General features: G+C 36.9%; 1 protein-coding gene across 4 annotated transcripts; it reads right to left on the bottom strand.

The window, feature by feature from the left end:
- Window positions 1-1499: 1499 nt before the first annotated feature.
- LOC116267795 (putative hydrolase C777.06c) lies at window positions 1500-21817 on the bottom strand. 4 transcript variants are annotated; one of them, XM_031649699.2, is made up of 10 exons: window positions 21529-21816; window positions 20269-20404; window positions 13924-14051; window positions 9004-9151; window positions 8802-8907; window positions 8551-8609; window positions 8317-8352; window positions 7315-7424; window positions 7172-7232; window positions 1500-1591 (listed from the first exon to the last, which is right to left on the bottom strand). In XM_031649699.2, exons 1-9 carry the CDS (start codon window positions 21726-21728, stop codon window positions 7175-7177), a joined length of 981 nt encoding a protein of 326 aa, XP_031505559.1. In that variant the 5' UTR covers window positions 21729-21816; the 3' UTR covers window positions 1500-1591; window positions 7172-7174. The 4 variants fall into 4 exon arrangements, 3 of the variants coding, with proteins under 3 accessions (XP_031505559.1, XP_031505558.1, XP_049931258.1); XM_031649698.2 differs by lacking the exon at window positions 1500-1591 and having other exon boundaries at window positions 6857-7232; XR_004175674.2 differs by lacking the exon at window positions 1500-1591 and having other exon boundaries at window positions 7195-7232; window positions 8256-8352.
- Window positions 21818-26258: the final 4441 nt, after the last annotated feature.

Raw genomic sequence — 26258 nt, 5'->3', positions numbered from 1 at the left:
CCAAATTTCATGGATTGAGTGAGTGAGATGGTGCACCAAATCAGAAAGAAGGCTGTAGGAACTGCTTTTGACCAGAGCAGGTGAGCCAAATCAGAGGAGGTGTGATCCTAGACCAACTCCTCCAATTACGGAAAATCTGGTATGATGTGCATGTGAATGGCGTGCACTTGATTGTGAATCTTGGAGCAGTACTTTTGATGTGATCTTGATCAGTTTTAACAGTCAGCCCATGTGTTCTTGCTCTCGACCAGGCCAATCTCAATTTCTTGGGTGAAGTTTGATTAAGAACGATTCTTGTAATTCTAAGGCTGGGACGGAACCTACTGATAATTGGATTCTAGATCTTGGACTATGGTTCTTGCACTGTCAAGGTGCCTACTGGAACTAGTTGGGTGTTAGGGAGCGCAAGAAGGTAACCCTGATACGTGGGAGGTTGTTTCACGTGTTCGTTGTGAAGATCCACACGAGAAAGCCATGTGCGTTGCGAACACTGCTTTTTAATTGTCAACGGGAGGAAAATTATTGAAAAGATTAATCTACGATAGAAGATTTGCTTTTTATTGGGCCAAATGTAGCTCTGTAATTTGATTTTACCTCGACCTTTACCTTTTATCTATCCAGAAGTTAAAAATGGCCTAATCTATGTCACTGTTCTGCCCAAGTTACCGCCTCAACGTTTTTTAAGGAGAGCACCGCTACTTTGTCGTTCTTTAAGGTAGATGGATTGCTTACTGCTTCACCCTAAACTTCTTTTGATCCACTCTCTTCAGTCTGCTTTTTAACAGGCCAAATTATTAGAATCTAGAGAGTCCTCAAAGTAGGCCTGGGCCGTTTTTTAAGGCAGCAAGCAATACATCTATTTTGAGAGAGATAGGCACTGGGAGAATAGCACGAGCCTCAACCCTTAGCTATCTCCTTAAAGAGTGTGCGTACCTTTGTTCCTTCTAGCCAAAATCTAAAGCTGTGGTTTCAGAATGAAAACCACCAGATTAGCCTACTTGAAAGCACTTCATCTGCTAGTCTCTATGTTGCCATACTGCAGAAACACGGGTTCGTTTGCAAAAATAATGCAGCTTAGAGAGCGAGAGAGAGAGAGAGAGAGAGCTTTCATTTTGACACAACGAACAAGTAGATCTCACTTTTTCTTTTCCCGCTCGAGGAAATGTTGGCACATGAATGGATTATGCTTGTTCTCATAACCGTCTATTTGTGAAAGATGGCATTTAATCATCCACGGACAACAAAATGTGAGGCGTGCCAAATTAGCAGTCATTTATCATAGTTTTGACCGGTGTTTCCTGCAGGAATTTTTGCAGCCTACTTTCTCTATATGACATTAAAACTCGGATGAATAATTGAACCCAAGCACTTTTCCTCCGCGACAATATCGAAGGACAAACATCAGCTAAATTACACTTCACTCTCATCGTCCACATCAAGGGGTAATCACCGTTTGAGTAGGATGGGGAGAGGGTACAAGAATAGCTGTTCTACATTTTGAGGGTAGGACATATGCTCGCCATGACGCCATGGGACTACAAAAGAATGTTGCCAACCTAACTTTCTCTCGGAAGTGCCTCGTTCGTGGAGTCTGGAACACGAAAAACATCCACTTTGAGCCAGAGTACAAGCATAGCGGCCTATGTTGGGCCAATAAACTAACATATTCATGAAGACCTAATATAGAATTCATCAGCGTATTTGTGGTATGTTATAAAGAAACTGCAACCATTCCGCCACCCCAAGAGCTTACGATTGAGCACGTCTCCAAATAAGTGGCCAGGATATTAACCTAAAGGGCTCATTGCAATCCGGTTTGCTCTGACATTTACTAAGTTTTTAACACAATCTGAGGAAAGGAGAAACTAATATAAAAGGGTCTTTTTTTCTGGCTGACTTTCAAAATTTACAACTCTAGTTTCGACATTCCTTTATGGGGAAGGTGGAACTAATTTTGTCTTTGTGTGCATGTGTTCGCAGAGATGAGACACCGACACCGGTGCAAACAAGAGAGAAAGAGAGAGAGAGAGCATAAAGAAAAGGTGTGCAATGGATTATATCATGAAGCACTTCATTACCAATGCCACTACATGAGCTACATATTTTTCTCTTGGAGATTTTCAAAATCAAAGAAAACGTGAAAACAGGAACACTCCCTCATTTGCTAAGCAAGCCATCTCAATTAACTAATATTGTGATGGATGCCGGCACTGAGACAGCTCAAACCAAATGACTGAAAGAAGGAAAAGTAACATAATTCACTACCAATCTACCATTTAACCAGGCAATACTTAAACCATTATGTGACTTTACTTGAAGCCATTTTAACAGAAAAGAAGAAGAAGCAGTTGGTTGATTGTGCAAACTAGGCAAAGTGGGATAGTTGTAAAATAACTACAACAGTGTATCGTTGGATCTTCATGTCCAAAACTGTTCTCACTGAGGAAGAAGAGAAGACAGTATAGAAAAGGATTTACCCAGCAGTAAAACGGCCGACACAGACATTCTAGGGATGCCCTAATCTTATTAAAAATGAAACTATAAGGCACAACGACTTAATAGTACAGAGTAAGATTACAGTAACAAGAGTGCTCTTATACACACCCCTTCAAGTTGTACATGGTTTTGAAGCACAAAGAACTTGCCTTTTAACTCGGTGTTATTTGCATTTTACAGTACACAGCTGTATCTTACTATACATATTGTATAGGTCGGAAAAGCCTACATGATATGGGCATGAAACACAAAAATGCATGTGTATCGTACCTGTATTGATCTTATCTTACAATATAGCCCCCCCATATCATATTTACAATACAGCTCTGTTTTTCAAAAAAGGGTCTGATACCCATTTCTGCTTGAGGTTTTTTTTTTAAAAAGTTCTTATCCCCTTTCATTTTCAATGCTTCTAAGAGTTGTGGGAGGGTGAGTTTTTACCATTTTAAAAAGAAATCGCCAAGAAATCATTGTCTTAAGGGAGAAATCACAAGCTTGAAAGGATGAGGATGAAGATGAAGATAACGGTTATTGTATCAATTGATAATAACCATGATGTTATTCAAATTTTAATCATAAACATTATTTCAATTCTCATGTGACAGTGAATGACTACAGATTATATGTATTGATGTGATGTAAAGTTTAGACTATTTTATTAATGTGTCGATACTTATGAACGATAAATCATGAATCTTCATTATGTGTGTAATGAGCTTTTTATATAGAACACTTTTTGTTTTCAAAGAGGTTTCTGAATTTTTATCTAATTTTCCTGATTTTTTGTGAATTAAAAAATAAATTTATGATATGTTGATGAATTATGATACGCTTACGACACATATAGGTTGGCCTGATCGATACGCCTTTTACAACATTGCTTTAACTATATCACATATATACGAGTATGGGTGCTGATAAAGGTACAAAGCATTTTTAAAAGCAAGTAGGTATGGGGCTACAAACACACACATACACACAAAAATATATATACATGTAAAAATCAGCCGGCTACCTCTGTAGACAGATGGTTCCTTTTCTTTAGTTTGTCTCACAAAAAACCATTGCAAATGGTGCATTTGCCATGGCCAGTTGCTTAGTCATGGTTTTTAGCGTAAAAAAAATAACCATTCGGCCATAGAGATAGCCGACTGATTTCAATTTCCTCTCTCTCTCTCTCTCTCTCTCTCTCTCTATATATATATATATATATATATATATATTCAAAATTCATAACTTATAAATTATGAAAAAACTAATAAACAAAGTACGAAATACAATCATGGGATGATGATGGGGAAATAAGCTCAGTTCATCTAACATAGAAGGTTCAACATACGTGACCACAACAACAGTTGTATTATCTAGGAATTCAAAGAAAATATAAGCAAACAATGGTCATACATATATACACAATAGGATTAAAAAGAAGCCTCAATTCTAAAGCAAAATTGGACTTAGTCAATTTTGACCAAGTCCAAAAAAAGGACAGGCACTGCCTTGGGTACATTGACCGCACTCACCATGTCCGACATGAAGTTAGTACTAGTATTTCACGTAAACCCATGTCAACGTAGGTACTTCCCCCAAATAAAGGCGTCCGTGTTACATAGTGCATCCAATATTTGTTTTGGTTAGGCCAACAGGATCTTCAATGCTGATGAATTAAGGCACTTATTCCTTTTCCTCAATTTTTTGTTATGTGCTGATCAATCTTAATATGCTTGGCACAGCTATGGTAGACTTGATTGAATGGCATGTTTATGGCACACTGACATGTCATAACAAGAGAATACAGGAAATTCCTTCTCCCACTTATGCCAACAAAAGTCGAATTCAAGTGACATTAGTGGACAGTGGTGCAGCAACAATTGATCTACACTTCATGCAACTCCATAGACTAAATTCATACCAATAATTACACAAGTACCTAAGGCTGATCTCTTGTCATCTTTCCAAACTGCATCACAGTAGATAATAAACTTATGCTTACATTCCTGTGGCAATGTGTATTGATAAACCAATCGATCCCTAATCATCAATATCTCAAAATTTGTCCAACTACCTCCATATGTCCAGTCTGTGGCTCGTGCATGAACTGTGAAACCTGATTAACCGTGTAAACAATATCTAGATGTCAAATTAAGTATTGGACATGCCAACAGGACTGCAATATGCAGTATCATACAAGTCTCCATACTGGGCCGCTAATTTTTGGTGCAAAATACTTGTTGTGGCTAGAGGTTTACAATCTTAAATTCTTGCCTTACTTAGAACATCAATTAAATATTTCTGCTTGGTAAAAGTCATTTCATCTGTTTTCCTGTCAAGTTCAACTCCAAGAAAGTATTGTAGATCTCCAAGATCCTTCATTTTGAATCTCTTAACAACAGTTTCATCTCCTTTTATATGATCATCTGAATTTCTTGCAATGACAATATCATCTGCATATATCAACAAGGTGGTAGTGTTAAGACGTTATTTTATTACTATTAGATCTGGATCGGTTATGGATCTGATTCTTGTTGTTGTTTCTATTAAAGTACACACATACCATTTTGTAAATACCCAAATATGTCCAAGGTTACATCTGTAAAAGTGTGTTGCCCTTTTTATTAATCCAATACTCAAATGTCAGATCTATTGAGACGTGGTTTCAATCTTCTTTCTCTTCCTTCTCAATTCTTTACCATAGTGAATATTTTTGGAGATTGCTTACATGGTATCAGAGCAAATTTGTTCCTTAACTGAATGGTCTTTGGAGATCAAGTAACTCTTTTTAAATCTGATTTTCTTTTTATCTCTTCTCCTCTTTCTGCGTCTCAATAATGTTTGATTTTATCCAGTATTTCTGCGGTAATCTTTCTCTTCATTTATTTGTCTGCCCTAATTTAATTTGTGATAAAATTTCTTATTTCTATTCCCCCATCTTTGTCTGCTCCAATGTTGACTGTCTTCCGCTGCTTTAAAATAGAACATGACTGATAGTACAAGTCTCTCAGGTCTGGATAGGACGTGAAAAATCGGTATACTGATGGAATAAATAGGGTCGGGTCTACAAAGACCACGCTGGTACTGGGATATAAATATGTAAGAGCAAGACTCAAATGCATTTGTGAAATTAATGAAGTGAATCCCATGGTTTATGGTTAAAACATAAGCGTCTTTTTTTGTTAATCTCTTGTTATCTATGTAGTTCTGTTTAGATGGTGATAAGCGACATCTATCATCCTGGTATCAGAACACCTTAAGCATCGTCCACACATGCCATGGCAGGAAAGGAAACCTAAGCAGCTTTGAGTCGTTACGCAAGCAATCTGAGGATACCTGTCAAACCATGAACAGTCGAATGAAGTCAACGGAGAAGAATTGCGATGTACTAGGGCAGCTCATATTGGACGTAGATCAGCGGCTCCAAAACATGATGGGTGAACAACAAGCACTCACCTTGCTTCTTTGTTTCAAATGAAATAGTTTCAGGTATTCAATTTCAACAAGGAGGCATTTCCCATTTTCACTCTACAACTTTTCCCACCTGCTTAAAAGCAACCAGACTATAAATGAACATGCAAGAATGCTTTCTAGTCCACCATCATCAACACCCATTGGGGATTGCTTGCCTACTCTCTCTCTCTCTCTCTCTCTCTCTCTCTCTCTCTCTCTCTCTATACAAGATGCCTTAGTCATTAATCATCAATTTTTTTTCTCAGTTGAATAATGAGTTTTGTTCCTTAGAGTTTAGGGACTTATATATTTCAGGGCATTATTTGTATTATTGTTAGGTATTCTTTCTTTTTTTCTTTTTATTTTTTGAAGTTAGGACCGTTAAATTTTTCTATTGAATATCAAACTTTTTGTCCTTAGGGTACTATATGTTTTTTAGGGTATTACATGCCTCCTTAACATGTTTTGATCTTAGGGATTTTCATCGGTGTGCCAATGCTCTAGTGATAGACAAGAATAATAGCAATTCATTTTGGTAGCTTGACATAATTATTTTTTTCTTTTTCTTTTTTTTTTTTAATAGAATGCATTTGACATTTACTTGGTTATATGCTGTTTCTTGCTAAGATTTACAAAAACATTTGGTGCACTTCCATTACTTGCGCTTGTTGCTCTGATAGCATAAAAAAGGAGTTACTTAGCATGTTGCAACACAATTCATGATATTTGCTTCAGATGAAGAAAGGTGGCCTGAACGGTTCAACTGCTCAGTTACATTATTTTCTATGTATATTTTCATTCTAGTTCATTGCCAAGTTCCTGTTATTTTATCCTTCAGCTTCAATTACCCATAAGTAAAGCGAACTTGTGGGTATAGCTTGTCTAGCAAATGAATAACACATATCTTGAAAGAATGAACCAAATAACTAAAATATTTTAAATTCAGACACAGATGAAAAAATGTTACATAAAGATCGAAAAATTATTCTATGCAAATGGTTATTTCAGTTCATAAGATTTTTTTTCATTTGACTGTGTAGTACACAGGTGCCTCGTACTGAAATTTCTGGCTTTGCCGCTTCTTGCAATACTTTTGAAAAGCACAATTATTTGGGAATGTCTCAAGGAAAGAGCCAGTACAGAACAAGTATAGAACATAAAAGCAACACCATTACAAAGGTAAACAAAAGTATTTTTTGACTTTCATGTAAAATAGACTGTAATCACTTACTTATTATAAGTCAATTGATATTTTGAGCCCATCATGAGCAAGTTGCACCCAAATGCCTTCCCTAAAGATTGAAGTATCTCGTTAACGTAGCTCATCTACCTAAACTTTGTAAACATTGAGACAAGAAGTTCACAATTTATTACCTTTCTGACCATTCAGCAAGTATTTTATTGTCTCTGTCATGGTCAAATTCATGAGTCATCCCAATCAACAGAGCCCTCTTTGGGGAGATTCTTTTTACTGCATCAAGGGTCTAACAAGGAAAATACAACGGTCCTCACTAATTCTTTTATAACAACTACCAAACTGAATACACAAAGTACAGAAGTAAATATCACACAAGCAAAATATACAAACATTCTTTTCTGTTTTTTGGAATTCACTCCTTCTAACATGATATTTTAAAGAAAACTATGTACAGAGAGAGAGAGAGACTCAATGGTGTTACCCAAGCTAGTGTACCATGAGAGACAATCATGTCCCCAAGATCATGTATTATCATCATGCAGGCTAAAAGGCAATGACTCCACTTGATTTAATAGCACAGATCTAAGTCACACAGATGCGCCACACCTGCATTGATGCGGGTGTGGGTGGGGAGGCCCCGACATGGCACCCGTACTTGGTGTGACCAAATCGGGTGCGGCTGACTGTTTTTTTTTTTTTCTCCCATCTTTTCTTGCTTCCTTTTTCCCTCTTCCCTCTCCTTTTCTCCTTTCCTCTCTCTCTCTCTAAGGGAGAGAGTCCTCTTCAAAGGACAAGAAACCTGACGTCCTTTATAAAGGACATCCAGTTTTATTGGAAAATATTTTTAATTCTTTTAATGAAGGTTACAGGCATGACCATCCTTTTTAAAGGACAACTAGGATTGGCGATTATCGTCCTTTAAGAAGGACAACCATACCTCTCATCCTTTAAAAAATTATTTTATTGAACCAAATTTTGAATTTTGGATGAGATTAAAGTCACCTTCATAAAAACTTTAAAAACAAGTAGACAAATAAAACTATGCTTTAATTACTTACATAACAGATTTTATAAAAAAAAAACAACTTTGCCATTAAAAACCCAAAGAAAATCTCACCATTAAGAAATTGAGAACGATAGTTGTGACAATGAGAGAAAGAGATGGAGAAAGAGAGCACCTGAGGGAAGCATAAATGAGTATTATGTGGCTTATTCTGGAGAGGGAGAGAAAGAGAGGAGGAAAGTCAGCAAAACGTTAGCAACAGCAAAAGTATGTTACAGAAATTAAATACCCCATAATCAAGAAAGCCTATTCATGAATGTTAAATATTCTGCCCTGGTATCAAATGCAAGAACTTGAGCCAAACAACAATATCTATACATGTTGAGGTACAACAAGGGTAGTAATCAACCTTGTATAAAGTGTCCAAGATGAGAAGATCCAACTGTCCTGCTCCAGACTTTGAAATAACTGCAAAGCCCATTGATAATCTGTAAATGCATAACATTGAAAGAAAAATACTGAAGTTTTAATCCATGCCTCATGCCTGCATGGAGAATGATGTTGACCATGAAGCCTATCCCGTCTTGTGAAAGAAAAACGTCTTTTCATTTAGTTCATAAAACATTGGCTAATGAAGCACAAAGAATGTGTTTGGTGTACCATATTCTGTGCTCATAGGAAATCTTGAAACATCAGAGATATACGCAACCCTTGATCTTTTCCCAAATAGAAAACCCAGGCAAACATAGTCCTCTCCATGCATTACCTACATTAAGATAAAGAAAAAAAAGGACAAATATATGTGATCAGGAGGACCTCAATTAGGAAACAACAGGCTCATAAGAGAATTTGTGGAAGTAACCGGCAGTGGAATGAACTGAAGGCCTGATGATGCAAATGGCGTCTCACTGTTGCCCTCAATTATCCTCCAGTCCAGCTGAGACACCCGCCTTATTTCTTGGCCTTCTTTAAAATTTTTGTTAACTAAGTAGGGGAATTTTATCGCAACACTGTTTCAAAACACGAGCAACAAAGTCAATGAATTATAAGAAATATGCTGGGACATGGTCATTAGTTAATTAATATAATGATCAAAGAACCAAACTAGGCATTATCTCAAGATTTAATTAGCTTAGTCAAGCATGAAATCAGGAATAAAGACCATTCACATTTAGAAGGACCTCAGATGCAACAAGTGTAAAGAACTTACATCCAATAAAGGACAGCTTCAACTGCAAATGTGAGCGGTAAGTCACAAGAAACACATGTAAATGAATAAGGCACCAAACAACATACATACCCACACACACACATACAGAGAGAGAGGGAGAGGGAGAAAGAGATTGAATAGTGTGCCCCAGACATTTTGTGTCCCCCATGTTCCCTCCCTAAAACCATTTGAACAAGTTATCACATGTCCAAAATAGTTTGATACACATATAGGGAAGGCAGGAATGTTCTACTCTAAATCATAGTATGACATAATAAATTAAGGCCTTGCATCACCTACCATTCAAGTAGGCCAGCCAGTAGAGAAGATAAGGCACACCCACATGAGTGCCCTATCCAACTGGCCAATCACACATAGTACGTTTATTAATTTTACTTGTTAAGTATAGAGACAAATAAATATTATTCAACACATTACAATAAACCCACACCACATCCATTTTGTTGACACAGAATGGTTCATAATTTAAACAACATCAAATAGGGATCATAATGGTTAAACGGTACTCTAGTCGAGTCTCTTTTACATTATCACAACATAATACCCTATCAATCAATCATTTCAATATGTTCAATTCTATTGGTGGCCTTTGCTATCCATTTCCACTAAATTCTACAGTTAAGAAAGGTGTTTCTAATTTGATATGCATACACTAGGTTCCCCTAACACCTAGTCACAACTTAATTAGGAGTTATAATTTATTTATAGTGGGATCAATTTTTGAATTCATGATCATTTCATCCAAACAACAAAGAGTATTCACCATCTATGGTTGGCAAACAGTTGTCCTTGTGCTTAAAGAGTCCATCTCAAGTTGTAGACATGACTACAGTTGTTCTAAATGGATATCAAACTATATGCACATGCATATGTGTATTCAATCCAAATTTACATTCAAATGGATAGTTAATGTTCACATAACAGTCAATATTTCACCAAAGATCCACACTCAATTGATTCAATCAAAGGCTACAATTTGCTAAGCAAGTTTTGGGCGAGAATTTAATTGGGAAGCTCTAAGAAAGTTTTAGGTGAGAATTTAACTGGGAAGCTACCATGCCTTCAATGTGAGTTTTAATCCAGTCAAATTTTAAAGTTCAAACACTTTCAATGGCAACCACTTACTGCTGCCACTACCCCCTTTCTTCTCCTTCCTCTTCCTCTGCTTTTCCTCTCCTTCTTCCCCTTCTTTATGTATATATATATGTATATATAATCTCTCTCTTTTTCCTTTTTCATCAGCAAGAGTCAACTGCCCTCTTCTTCCCCTTTTTGTTCTTCCCTTTCTCTTTCTTTTTTTTCCTCTCCTCTCTCCTCTTTTTTCGTTGTTATGCAGCAACTGACTGCTGTAAGCTGACTAATGCCGCTCTTCTCTTATAGTCCAAAAAGGCAAAAACAGAGGCAGCAGCCTCCTGTCTTCATTTTTTTTTCTCTCTTCTTCCCTCTTTCTCTTTTTTTTTTCTTTACACTACTGCGACTGCATTCTGCAGCATGCAGAATCTACCCCTCTCTCTCTTCTTCTTTTCCTCTTCTTGTTCCTTCTTCCTTCTTCTCTCCTCTCCTTCTTCTTTACTGCTGCCGTGCAGTGCTGCTTCTCTCTTTTTCTCCCATCCCACTCCCTCTCCTTCTCACGCTCTCCCCCTCACTCTGGTTCCCTCTTTCTTCACTCAATCTACCCTTTTCCTTCTTTGGCCATGCTGTCTCCCTCTTCTTCTTGACTCTTCTAATTTAGTCGAGAAAAAGGGGAATGAGTGTCAGACAGGTTTGGACCATAGTACGACACTCATCTCCAACACTCCCCTTTAACCAATGTAATATATAAACGTACACACACACACACACACATATTATACATACTTTTCTTAAGAAAAAAATTCAAATATTTCAACATCAACTACTCCAAAAGTTCCTTCAAAACACCCAAGTTACATCCATATCCCTCCACTGCCATTGTTCTGGTTTACTTCCAATAATCCCCTTTTTGCTATAAATGTATATATATATATATATATATATATATATATATATATATATATATATATATATATATATATATATATATATATATATATATATATATATATATATATATATATATATATATATATATATTTCAAACTTTACCCCTTATGGGTAAAAATTCCACTTTTTCTCCTATCTTCAAAATTCACAATTAGGAATGTGTTTGCAGTTTAATTATACAAGTAACCATCTTAGAGCTCATCAGGCACACCATTACTCCAAATTACACACATGGCTTCCAATTTTGCGCATGTTTCCCAGGTTTTAGAGTTCTCAACGACTTTAAGCTGAGTTTCATAGCACCTATCCAATGTGAGTGGTTCTTGGATTTGGTAAAAGAGATGGGTCCATTGTAGGAATGGATAGCCACAAACTCTGCATTTTGGGGAAAAGGAGTCATATTCCACAAACTTTAGTGGTGATTTGACTGTTCTATGGCACCTAAGGTCCTAAGGATTGGTGTGGACTATTGATGAGCTTTGCTTCTATAGGTAATGATGCTTCTAACAAGCTCATTTTCACTAGAGATGTCATTTTAATTATTCAAGAATTCATTTTTTATTATTTTCATCCACAGAATGCATATCAACGTCACAAAAGGAAAAATCATCTATCCATTCACAAAAGGGCATCATAATCATGTGTGGACTCACCACTTTCATTTCCAAAAAATACAACATTTCTAGACATATCCTTTTTCAGTTTCAATGTTACCTGACGAAAGCACATTCAATTGCCATACAAAAAGACTTCCAGTCTTTATCATTTTGAATAAAGAATTTACAACAAAGACTACTATGTTGTTAGGTTTTCAAAAAGGAGAAATATTTCCTAAAATCTTGGAGGGAATTCTATTTAATAAGTAAATAGATGTGAAGGGGACTTGAGTACAAAAATTTTTAGGGATATTTTTCTAAATAAAGAGGGTTCTAACTTAATAGTATGTTAAATGAGCAACATCCTTCGCTTAGCGACTTTTCCTTGTATGTTATACATCATTCATTTTGCGGTATCCACACAAATAAGAATCCAATTGATAATCTTGTGATGTCTTACTTTCATTCCTCATATTTTTTCTCACAATCTAATATCACTTTTTATTTTTTGTGACCACCTAATTCTTGTGTTTTGCCATCAATAAGCTTTGTCAAACTTATTAAAGACTGTTTTACTGTTTTACTGTTCCGTCTACATGCCCCCAAAAGCCCTGACTCTTAATGAAGTACTCCATGATTCTATGTCATTGAGCATAATTTGTAGCAAAGAGCTTGGGAAAGGGGACAAGGGGGACTGGAGAGACTTTCTCATCTATGGAATGAAAATTACCTCAAAATGGTCAAACACGAAGGAATATCTCAACCTGCCCAACAGCCTTGTCAAAAGCCACAACCAAAATTGAGCACGTCCAACAGCCATAAGGTTGTCTCCTTTGTCTGAGAACTAGTCGCCGAAGCCCAGCGTTGGGCAGGAGCCACTGGAATGATTCTCTCTTGTTTCTTTTCCCCCTGAGGCTACTGAGGTTTTCAGATCTATTATCAAAATCATCTAGCCATTTTGTCATAGCAGCTAGAGTTTCTTTCCATATGAGCTTGGTTCTTGCGTTCGCCTTATACTTGTTTCTCTTGCATTTGCTCTTCCATGCACAATTGTCGGTCGTGTAGATCATCCATAGACTTGATTGGGTAAAGAACGAGAGCTTTATTTCAGAACTTTCATTTTCTTTCTCTTTTCTATTTTCCATGGCCAGATTGCTCCTCAAGTCTTAGGCCATAACACAGACAGAGGAAGGACTTGGACTGTAATACCAATAAGACGTAGTGATTAGAGCTCCTCACTCTAATCCTCGTGGAAGAACGAATTTAAACAAAAAAGCAAAAATGAACAAAAGCAAGAAATTGAACAAGGGAAATGAAAAAATGAATTTAGGGTTTTTGATTAATCAACTTCACGAATACCGAAGTTAAGTAAATGTGCCCTTTAAATAGGCCATCTAGCACTTTTCGATCTTGGATCCAAACACAAACCCAAAAAAATGAAAAAGAACTAAACTTGACTAAACAAAATGAAACTAGTAGAATAAGAGAGATCTAGCCCATGCAATCCAGATGGGTCTTCCTGCATCATATATATATATATACATCATACACTCAACAATTATTTAACATACATGCACAAGGTGACATGTATGTCTAGAATTGTAAAATAACAGAACATATATACTATAATATATATATATATATATATATACACATATGAGTACTTACATACAACCTAACAATTAGATGACTTTGACTATCATACATTAATCAATTCAGAATTTAATAAGCATTGTTTAACATGGATATTGTGTCAAGACTCGACATAGGGCATCCACCATCATTATCAAAAGACTGCTTTCCTTTTAAATCTGAGAAATTGAATGCACATAGCAGGTGCTTATCTATTTACCATGTTATTATATTTAATCTACCCAGGTACCAAACTGGTGGAAGACATTAACTAATCCATCACTAAGGCCAGTAGACTTACCTCTCCATTGCAAACTGGGTGAGATAAACAGGGGTAGGTTCAATGTCATTGGTAGGACTATATGGCTGGACTGTCCGTATATCGTCCAGACCAAGAACTGCATCAGCATGCTCATGAGTAAGAATTACCTGCACTTGCATAAAGAGTTATCAGTATACTGAAATATTTCACCTTTGAAGAAAATAGTATTGTGATAAAGTTTCACAAGGGACTATATCAATTACCACTATCCAACTATGCTTGCTTTTTTCTCCACAAACATGAGACTACATTCTGAGATTTTAATGATGAACACACTAGAATGGATGACCAACAATAAATAATTGTCAAATTATCATATAACATCCCATCATCCACACTTATGGCATAGATCCTCTATTGACGTTCAAACAGGAACGTTCTCCAACATTCGAAAAGACATTTTGCAACATCCCATATGTCAAAGATTTTGAAAAAGAACGATGGTTATATGGAGTTAAATCTACCTAATACCTTGTAGTGTATAGCTTTTCTGAACCGAGGAATGGTAGATAATGGGTTGAATCCCTCATACATACCTGAAGCCAGTTTCAACCTTGTATTATATTTCGTACCTTTTGGGTGTCAATTTCACCCCATCAAGCACTCGGATCATTTTTGGGTCAGGAAGTTACATATTTGGTCAGTTAAATTGTCCAATAACAACCACATAAATGCTGCCCGTCCATGTCACACACACACACACACACACACATATATAGTACAATATAAAAGTGGATGGTTGACTCCATGCAGAATAATTGCAGGAGGATTTGAACCCATGACCTCAAGGTTATGAGCCTTGCGAGCTACCAAACTGTTCTACCCTGCGCTGACGAACTCGGAACTAATGACTAATGAACGAAGAGGGATTAGAGGTGCCCCTATACCAGATTTATATGAATAGTTCTTCGATTAGATGTATTCCAATTCCTCAATGAAGACAAGAGGGAGAATCGGCAGAATCATGTGAAACCCTTTCATAAAGTTCATTGAAAAAATATACTTCAGTTCTTGAATAATACATCTCCTCCTCCCAAGCTAACAAACATTCCCTTTTGATGTGGAAAAGACCCATATCAATAATTATGATACATGGATATACAAAACCTGTAATATATTATATCTCCCCAAACATGCCTACTATGCATGCCTCCCAGTGTTTTAATTTGTTTTCCCCATACCTGACCATACAGATAAACGCAAAAATGTAAAAATATAGCAAAAAAAACCATGGAAATATGATGTCTAACTTAGATTTTATGAGCCTAAAAAGCCAAGAAGCTCATCTACTCCATTGGATTTGTGAAAAGAACACTTATAGTATCTGATAGGCAAAACGCATAGCAAGCATGAATAACAGAAAATATATGAAGGAAAAAAGAGACATAAGCAGAATGAATCACTGCATATAATATATATATATATATATATATATATATATATATATATATATATATTGTCACAAATATTGTTTTCAGGTGTAAAATGGTGAGGTTTTTCTCGGGTATAATACGGCAAAGCTACGTGACACAGGTATGTGTATTCAACCCACGTATCCGTTCCGATATGCCGGTATGTAGATTCGGGTATGGGTCTGGGTCAGACCCGATCCGAACCAAAAAAATGTTCAATTTTATATCGAACTGAAGTCGAGCTCTGCAGCCTCAACGGCGTTTTCTGCAGCAGAGCTTTACCGCAACTATGGCCGGCGGTGACAACGATGTCCGGCAACCCACAGCGACATCCACTGGTGTCCGGTAGCAGGCAGGTAAGTGTTTTTTTTTTCTTTTCGATATTAGAACTTAGGGTTTCATTTTCTTGATTTGGTTTTTTTTTTTTTTTTTTTGATTTGGGGATGTTTTTGTTTAAACATTAGACGGCTAATCCGTCGATCTTGAGCCTTAAGTTTGCTCAATGCTATGGATGATGGATTTAGCGGACTTTATTTTTGTGGACGTGCAAGTTATAGTCTTGCAGCTCTTGCCTGATCTTCCACATAATCAACGAGGGAATCATGCGCTAGATCTCTAGAAAATGTGATCAATTATGTTGTGTCTAGACCTACATAACAAAGATAACATATACTTGGCAAGGGAATACCGATCCTTCGGAGTCTATCTGCAGTCACCAGGGCAGTCAGCCTTCGGAGTCTATCTGCGGTCTCCAGTTATTCTACTGTAATTTACGATTCTAAAAGCAAACTGTGAAAGCATATTGATTTTAAAAATACAAGTGGTATTTGGTGTTCCAATTCCATATTTGTGCGTGTTTGGTAACTTATTGACATATTCTTAGTATTGATTTTGTTGAACTATTGTGTATTGTTTTATTCCTTCAATGTTGATAAACAATGTTTTGTTTGAGACTTTCTTACGATATTGTAAGAGTGAACTATTAATGTTTTTTTTTTCATTTTATCATTTTTGAGAATATAGAATTTGTTGTATCCGCGTACACACAATTTTCAAAATTACCGTGTCCGTACCCATACCCGTACCCGCACCCATGTGACATAGCGGCAAAGTTGTTTTTCTCAGGAAAATCTTGGCATATTTTAAAAAGTTAAAAAAACAAAAGATAAAATGTAAAAATGTGAAAATAAAAATTTGGTAATTAAAAAACGTGAAAAAATGCAAAAAACGAAAAAATGGAAAAAAGGAATAAAACGCAAAAAAACATGTTTTTTGCGCTTTTTCATTTTGGCATTTTTTATTAAAAAAACCATGTTTTTTTCCCCTTTTTTTGCTGACTTGTTTTTAATGTTTTTCTTGCGTTTTTTTCAAATAAAATGCATTTTTTTTGTGACACATATATAAGAAAATTGAATGATGACACTAGTTTTTTAGTGTCCCCTAGCCATCTAATTAGGGTCGTTCGATCTAACATGATGGACAACTAAGAAAAAAACAAAAAGGAAAAGGTTATGGGCATTTTCCTCATCTACTATTACTCCACACCTTTTCCTCCATGTTTTCTCTCAGTCATCCATCTGCTTCAGATGGACAGCTCTAGTGAGATGGTTGGGTGACTCTGGATAGCTAAAGTCATCATTATATATATATATACATATATATATATATACATATACATACACACACTATGTTGCATGTACACTTGAAAAATTGTGGGACAGACAATGTAGGTGTTTTTTAGTTTTAACATTTGTTTTGTCCTTTAGGACTTTAGCATTCATAGTTTTGGGAGACGGACAATGTAGTTTGCTGCTCATTTGCTTGCTTCTTGTTTAGACTTTAGACAAAAGAATGAAGGATGTACCTTAATGATTATTTTTGTGTAGTTCTATAAGTCATCAAGAACATATATGAACTTTATATGTTTCAAATTAGCATTATTCATTTTTGCTGGCAGAATTTATTATTATTTTTGCATAAATATATATATATATATATATATATATATATATACCATACCCATGTCCATGTCCAACCAACATGGTATATGTGTATACATCACCGTGAGAATCAGGTGCGCATGGAAGGCATATCTGCATGCATGGCAGCACCCACATCGCGTTGATGCAGGTGCAGTGCTGGAAAACAAACATCGTGAATATGTCACCAGATTTTCATGAATTTTCCAAAATTTATTTTTAACGTATTTTAATTCTTTTGGGTTTATTTTTCAACATTTTAATAACTATGTAGTATTTTCTCAGCCACAATTTTGTAAGAAAAATAGTAGAAAACTCATAGTTTCATAATTCTTTTAATATTTTAAATTTTCAATTTGAAGCACTGACATTTTGCAGAGAAAACACACCCTTCTGACTAATACCCAGAAAAATCTTGCCGATAAAAAACTGAAAACATTGATTATTATTCTTTATATATTTCTTACATGTTCTTTGAATTGATATACATGAATATTTCTAAATTTCCTGATAAAAGGAAATTTTATCCTAAATCCAGTTTCTGTTATTGAGATTTGACTGAATACCATGTGCACATACTCATCAACCTCAAGAGTGAATGCTTTTGCACATGCCTTTTACTATCACCAAGGACCTAAGAACTAACATGATGACCATTTTTCCAATATACACAAAACTCCCATACGAACTGCACCACTAAATATGTGATAGCACCGAGATGTGATCTGACACATGTACTACAGAAATTTTTATATCCTACATGGTGTATGGTGTCACGAAGATGTCATTGAAATACTCATATTACAGATTACCAAAGTCCAAAATAATATTATTGGGCCCTTTACATTAAGAACAACTTCATCACGTAATGGCTATAACCATTGTCACAAAAAACACGTCTTATTCGAAAAAAACATGTATAATATGCAAAAAGATAGTCAGCCATATAAACATGAAAAAAATGCATTTAAAAAAAAAAACGCCAGAAAATAAAAAACATGAAAAAAATGCATGTTATACGTGTAGATCAATTCTTTTTCCTATTCAAAGATCAGCCCTTTGTCTCTGTGTTTTCACGTCGAGAATCTTTTGCAGATGAAGAGATGTCAAAGGGACTTATTACTTCCCAAACAAATTCTCCTACATCTATATATCAACGCTGGTTGATCAAGAATACGCAAGAAAAGCACTTTGAATTGTTGATTCATCGCCAGAGATGGCTTAGAACTAATACTAATAGTTCATTATCTAATGGATCTTTCCGTTCTAATACTCTATCCGAGAGTTATCAGTATTTATCAAATCTGTTCCTATCTAATAACGGAACGCTATTGGATCAAATGACAAAGACATTGTTGAGAAAGAGATGGCTTTTCCCGGATGAAATGAAACATTTGATTCATGCACCAGGAGAAAGATTTCCCATTCCTTAGCCGGAAAGATATGTGGCCGTGAAAGAGGGATTAAGTGGAACAGAATTGACCGGGTGGTAGAGTCGTGGAAACACTTGTTTATTCCATATTTTGGACCTTAGCTCCATGGAGCAATATGCTACTGCTGAAACATGGAACAATTGAAATCTTAGATCAAAACACATGCGCATTTTTTGGTATTTTTCATATTTTTATTATTTATTATTTTTATAATTTTCAGGATTTATTAAATTTTTTAAATATTTTTAAAAATTTGTCGAGATTTTCCCAAGATATTCCCGAGATATACAACTTTTCCGTATTATACCCGAGAAATTCATCGCCGTATAATCCCCATACACGATATATGTGACAATGCCTATAACTATGTAGTAAAATGCATGACAAGTACCGGTTACTGATCGAAGTACATGGTGCCACTCAAGCTCTAACAGTTCTTCTGATTGGCTAACACTGGTTTGAAGTCTAAAGTGGTCCAATCCAGCAAATAGCACCAATGAATAGCGCTATAAGCTACACAAATAGGCCTTTGCAGCTCAAGCCCCCATAAAGCAGGCCAACAAAGCAGTTGACAGTTTATTTCCTTATATTGCAGCCAGGCACCTCCCCAAGACACAATTCTTTTTTTTTTTTTTTTTTTTGCATGAGAAAGGTAGGCTAAAGCAACTCTTGTTGCATTATCTTGCTCGTTTGCATAGAATTCTACCTAAAGCAACAATATGTCTAAGATTCAGTAGTATTGCTTTAGCACAGAATATGGAGGTCTGAGATGGTCTGAGTTGAATACAGGGTACAAGGCGCCCATGGTTGGCCTGCCCCACATGGAGAAGCATGAGGCAGAAAGAAGAGTAGGGAAGACAGATGTTGAAGAGTGAGAGTGTGAGACTAGGTTAAGACTTCGTAGGAAGTGCCACTGAAAAGTATAATTATGTCGACATAACTTCTGCAAGGTCATAAGATACTAGTTGGACATGAAAAAGCCATGATACAATCCTTATCGGCTTATCCATTCAGCTCATAACCTATTACCACTGAGCTCATTTTCATTGGCCTGAACATGTAAATGAAGAAGGGATGAGGATAAGAAAATCAGGGGTGATTCACATAAGAAAGGACTGGCCTCTCCTTTCTCCTTGAGGGGCTAGCTTGCTAATTTCTTTTCTGCCACTTTCATACCCATTGTGGACGTCTAGGCTGCCTAGACTGCATGGGCTTGTTTTTAATAAAACAAATACACATACTAGATCAAAATTCTTAACCTGAACTACAATTATATTTTGCAAAAAAGTAATTCTTCCAATGTGAATGCTATCCCATAACCATTGTTAAGAAATGAAAAAACAGCTATAAGAAAATTCAGAAACATGGCTTATGCAGTCAGTCTCTTCATTTGTTTCATTACAAAATCACTTCTTGTTGTTCATGCAGGTTACAAAATCATGTAGAACTAATTCATGTGCATTGATGCATACCAACAGAGCCATGTAAAATGTTACTCACAGAATCTACCCGTGGAATCTGGTGATAGGTGAACCATCTAAGTACTTGCTCCCTGAATGTCTTTCCAACATCAATCAAAATATAGCTACGTTCTCTATTTCCATGACAATAGTCAATAAGAAGAGACGTGTTGCACCTGTAAACAAAATGAGGCTGAAAATTAGCATGCACAACATTCTTTTATGTGAAAGATGCGTATGACTAGAATAAAACTTTGACCAAAAATAACCAAAAAACTTATGCTAATGACTGAGGAATGACAATATTGAACTTCTGCTAACTGCAACCCCAAAAATGAGAAGTGGAAGCTTTGGAAGCAACTTGCATTAATTTCAGAAGAACATAATTAAGAAATAAAGAGGACTAAAATAAAAGAATCCCCAAGAATTTAGAGAACATGAGGAAGTACGAGACTTGCGGAGAACCATAAACTAATATCTTGCGCCAGTAACAAACGCATGATAGAAAGAAACGAAATAATTGCACGACACGACCGCATACAAATGCACAGGGAACTAACTAAAAGAAGTATTTCATTTCATAGAAAATGAATATGCAATAATTTGGTAGAAAGATGTGATAGCAGAAAGACTAAAAATTGTAGAAGGAAAAAAGTCAAAAACTAACATACTAAAGAAACACCTCCAAGAGCGGAACAATAAGAAATAACCAAACCAGAATAACAAGGGAAAAAGCTCAGTTTCATAGGACAAGGATAGCAAGATTGCGATTAAATACAAGGGTTAAACGCAGAGAAATGAAAGAAACTTTTCTTTGCTAGTTATACAATCAGGTAAGTTTACAGTGCATATCACGCTGGAAAATGTGAATAAATATCACGCTGGAAAATGTGAATAAATATCACGCTAGAAAATGTGAATAAATAACAACGGATAACTTAAAATGTCATCCTCGAGGAAGACTATTCTGTAGGTGACAAAAAAGAGGGAAAAGAAACCAAGAGAGAAAAAGCGCGTACACGGTGAAAGAAAATCGTGCTGACGCAGAAATCAGCCAAGGACAAAATATCAAAAACGGAAAAAGGACTTCCAAATAGTCCAAGAAGAAGAGGGAACATTAATTCTTCAATATGAATGACCAACGTAGCAGATCACGAACTTTCATCACCATGCCGGCACAAAGAAACAACTGATTTTCCAGATTGCTGAAAATAGTCGACATAACAGCATCTGACTGAGAGAGAGGAGAGAGAGACGGTTTTCCGAGACTGTGTCTGACGAAGATCAAGGAGAAATGCACCTGTAGTTCTTGTTCTTTTCCGGTGGCAGGGAAAGACTTTTCATGCAGACCTCGCACGGGGGAGAGGACGGTTGCAAGAGGCACCTAGCGTTAGGGACGGCGCTCGAGCAGCCGGTTCCTAGGAATATCAGCGACGAGTCGCCGTCCACGGGCCAGAAGGCGCCGGAGCTCTCCTTGTCCGTAAGAAGGATTGGATCCATTGGAGCGACGGGCACGTCCTCCTTTTCCAGGAAACAGACACAGAAGAACACGGCTACCACGGATGCGACAGGTTATATGTATGGGCGAATAACGCGCTGCCCCATCACACGGGTCCCCTGAATAAGAGAGGGTGGTTAAGCGCACCGACCTTGCAGTTTTTTTTGGTGCATGGGTGTGCTGGGCATAGGATTGGATTGGGTATCCATTACCGTTAATTCAATTAGGATCAAATTGGGTGTCGGGTCGATCTGACAATTTGTTGGGCCAGTTTAATAAGTTGTCAGACCGAATGGGACTGACCCGACTCAACCTAACTCAGCCTGATAACTTAGTTTCTTCATTATTTTATTGATATATGTATATATATAATATTATATATATTTTATAATTAATCATGTTTATATATTATTTTATATCAAAAATATTTTTTTATTTTAACCAAACCAGGTCAGATCCGGTCAGGTTTTGGGTAATTGGGTCAGGCTCGGGCCACTGTCACGAGCTGTCGGCCAGCTCTAGCCCGATTCCTTATTGGGCTAACCCGATGACCAACCTTAGATCTTGATGTTCAAACACACAAGTAACCCACTTGGATAGGTGATTCACTGAATTGGCGGGCTGAAAGATTGGAAAATGCTTGCATTTGTGTCGGTCTCCAACGATCGGGTTCTGTCGTGTGCACAACAGGTGGCTAAAATATGAAAAACCAGGTTAAGAGATACTTTTTAGTTAAGAAAGAAACCTTATAGGCAGCCAGTGAGGGTTGCATTCTACAACTTTGTTAGCTTAACGAGTTGGACTCTCAGGGGCTATTTGGCAGCACCAATACATTGTTATTATCGTATGAATTTACCCAATAAATGAAGCAGATTCATGACACATTGTTCCATGAATCTGCTCCATTTTTTAAGGTAGATTTATTGGACAATAACAATATGTTACTATTACCAAACGGCCCTAAAATTTCACAATCCTAATCTCAAAAGAGGATACACTTGTGTGTGTGTATGTGTGTGTGTATGTGTGTATGTGAGAGAGAGAGAGAGAGAGAAGGTCTCCTCTTGATACCTCAATTGATTTCTTTTAATTCTCCTCATCATTAGAACCATCACCTATTTATAGGTTTGTGTTTAAATAGTGATAATTTTGTCATCTTATTTGTTAACGCCTGTATCTCTATCCATTATGATAGGATAAATGTTTATGTGCAGTTGTCGTATGCAACTGCTTCTTTAATTTGATTGCTATTCGAATCATGCTCACCAAGGGAAGACACTTATGTATATCCAACATTCTTTCACTTGGACGTGATGACCAAATAGGTGACAGTACTTCCAAAGTATATCATGCAGACATTCTCAATTATATCCTGATGTCCTAGTGATAGAATCCTATACCTATATGCACTGACACAAGAAACCAGTTGTGTGTCGATTAGTACAATATAGCAGTTTAAGCTGCAAAAGAAAACAATATGGTGCACCTAATCGCACAACATGGCTCATTGCGGCTTAGATCAAAATTCACCTACACAAACTTTAACATCATCAATCCCGCAACAGTTGATGATGTTAAATGTGTTAAACTATGGCCTTCCACTGTGCTTCACGTATTTACTATTAAATCAAGTCTTCCACTAGATTTTATCTGCCAGTAGCAAATATGAGCACTTGTTTAGTGATAAGTGATATTTCTCTTTCACGTACATTGTCAAGCCACAATTTTTCACCTTTTTTTCTTTTAACACAATGCATCAGGGTGTGACGACCCAACAATCAAGTAGAAATACAATTTCAAAATAAAAATGAGGCTAAATATTTCATTTATGCACAAAAGATTATTCATACAAAAACGTCTTTACATGATCATGAGTAACCCCATAACAAAACAATGATGTTCATACCAAAAGGACATCAATGGACTATAAAAGCAAGACATGACGCATCAGCACGATGTTGCACAAAACTTCCCCGTATACTATGAGCTACTCATTCTGATTAACATGTTGCCATGGTATGCTGGACTTGAAAAAAAGAAACAACACAAGGTTGAGTCTTCAAGTATGATCACAAACCAGATAAATCCCTAACCCTTTAGGGTAAGGTTTAAAATATGAAAACCAAGAATGCAAGAAATCACAACCACAACTACACGTAAATTGTTACATACATTATCTTAGACTATCAATCATTCCCTTCCATATTCCACAAAATGTGGGAATATAACCAATCATCATAGACAATACACTTTATTAACCGATATCAGTTCATTCACATTTTCATTTTCAATTTACAACTCATATGGGTGCAAAACACAAATGTGTGCACACCACGAGCAACCTCAGGTAGGGAGACAACCCTCGTGGTAGTTAGAAAACCTATAGTTTTGTACACATTGTAGTGGTACAGCAGTCTACTAAAAAATGACATATTCCAATAAGAGTTACTTGGCCTTCCCTAGGACACCCAGGTTGGTAAGGTAGGAGATTCATGCTGCAAACATAAAAGACAATGATATCATGGGTTCTTATACGACACATGCTCTAAGCATGCAAGACTCGTAGTGAAGGCATGATGTATCCCAATCATGTTGCCCGAACTAACTGGCCTCAACTCAAAATAACATTTCTTAGGATTAATGAAGTGAAAAAATATACACATTAGGTTCGGCTTGAACACAAGATCGGCTCAACCTCTTGAGCCGAAACCATCCCCAAACCACATTTGTAAGGAGGTCCACATCTAGTCATTGCCCTTAGAGCTAGCTAATTGTCTCCGACCACTTGCAACATGTCAATCTTCAAGCACTTATACATTGATTTGGAGCATTACTTGGGCATGGAGGCACCAGACTACAGCTGCCCATATTCCAATGTCCATTCATGGGGCAGTCACGTGCTCATGCAACACCTACCTTGATGTGGCTCTCCCTACGATGGACATCTACCAGCCGACCTTCATTAGTTGCCCGTTCTTAGGCATGTTGGTTGTGATCCTTCCTTGGTTTATGAGGACACTAAGATAGAATCCAACCAAGAGGCTAACTATAGCTGGTCGGGCTTCCCCTCGACAGAGGCCAACCCTCCATGGCCAACTATAGCTGGCATGCTGACTGGGCCACACATGAGGAGACTCGATCCTTGATGACCACGAAGATCACCGCTACCATGAATGCGGTCATTACTGCCTAGTCGGTGCCAGATGTGACCACGTAGGTAAAGTGGGCCATGCATGCTTGCTAGACCTGATTCAGGCTCAGCTCTTGCAGCCATAGCCCGTCAAGCAGCCAACACTAGCTACTTAGGCCATGGCCAGTGGTAGAGGCTAAGGAAATGATGGCCACCCATCAAGCAGCCAACACTAGCTGCCATGTGAAGGTGGATCACATTCATGAGGCTGCATTCGTCCTAAATAGACAACTGAATTATATATTACAACAAATGTAAATTACTCTCTCATCATGGAATCTTCTTATGGTGGGGAGTTGAAAATGGATTTAAGCAAGTTATTTTTGAAAGGGGTGTGGCCTTGGAGTCCTTTTAGAAGATAGATCTATCGGTTTTCTTTTTAGAAAATCTGATTAATGCATGAAGAATGCATTAAAATGTACATTTGATCGTATCTCACCCTAGCTGGACATTATTCTCATCCATGAATAACTAAAATGAAATCTTTCCACAAATATTGAACTTGAAAATAAATAGCAAGAAGCAAAAATGAATAAAGAACAAGCTACAATCACCCTTACCTTGTGGTCGGCCTTGGTGTTTGGAACTTCTCTTTTCTTGTTCTCTAAATCAAGCAATCCTAAACAAAATTCCAAGCTTAGATTCGAGTTTAACAAAACTTGAATAAGCGAGTCTTCTTGCTGAAAATGAGAGACAAAATGATTTTTCTTGTACTAGAAATCCTAAGCAAGAGTCCAATGATGTACCTAGCTTAACAAATATAGAAGCAAGGAAATGAGAGAATGAGAGAGAGAAAGAGAGAGCTTGGACAATGGCAGCTACTCCTCTCCTTGGCTTCTTCTTGTTCTTCCTCTTGGCTGCAAATTAGGGAAAAGAGAGGGAGAGAGCACAAGTGTTAGAATAAGAAAAATCCACCCCCCCTCTTTGGGCCTCCAGGGGAGGTTTATATAGAATTTTCTTCTTCTTTTTCTTTTTGAAAAGATTTTGCCTCAAATGGTGGAGCAAGGGTGGGCTGCACTCCGTCCTCCTTTTTCTTTTTCAAAAAGTTTTTGAAAAAGAAAAGCCCCCTCCTTGGGAGACACTATTTTGATGTGGCATCCTTGGGCTGGTCCACCCTTGTGAGGTGGAATGGACCAAGCAATGGTTGGTTGCTTAGTTGGAAAGGTGGCCATCATTACTTGGGTGATGTGGCTGCCACATCACCCATGCTAATTCACAAGAAAGAGTATTATTATTTTTATTTAAAAAATGGGCTCACCTAGCCCACACACATGAGTTAGGTGGGTTTGTGCTAGGTCAAGTCCAACGTGACTTTGACCAGGCCCAATTGTGATTTTAATTT

This window comes from Nymphaea colorata, chromosome 14 (genome assembly GCF_008831285.2).
Source record: "Nymphaea colorata isolate Beijing-Zhang1983 chromosome 14, ASM883128v2, whole genome shotgun sequence".
Classification (NCBI taxonomy): domain Eukaryota; kingdom Viridiplantae; phylum Streptophyta; class Magnoliopsida; order Nymphaeales; family Nymphaeaceae; genus Nymphaea; species Nymphaea colorata.
Note: the sequence above shows the minus strand (reverse complement) of the source record. Positions and strands in the feature narration are given on the sequence as shown.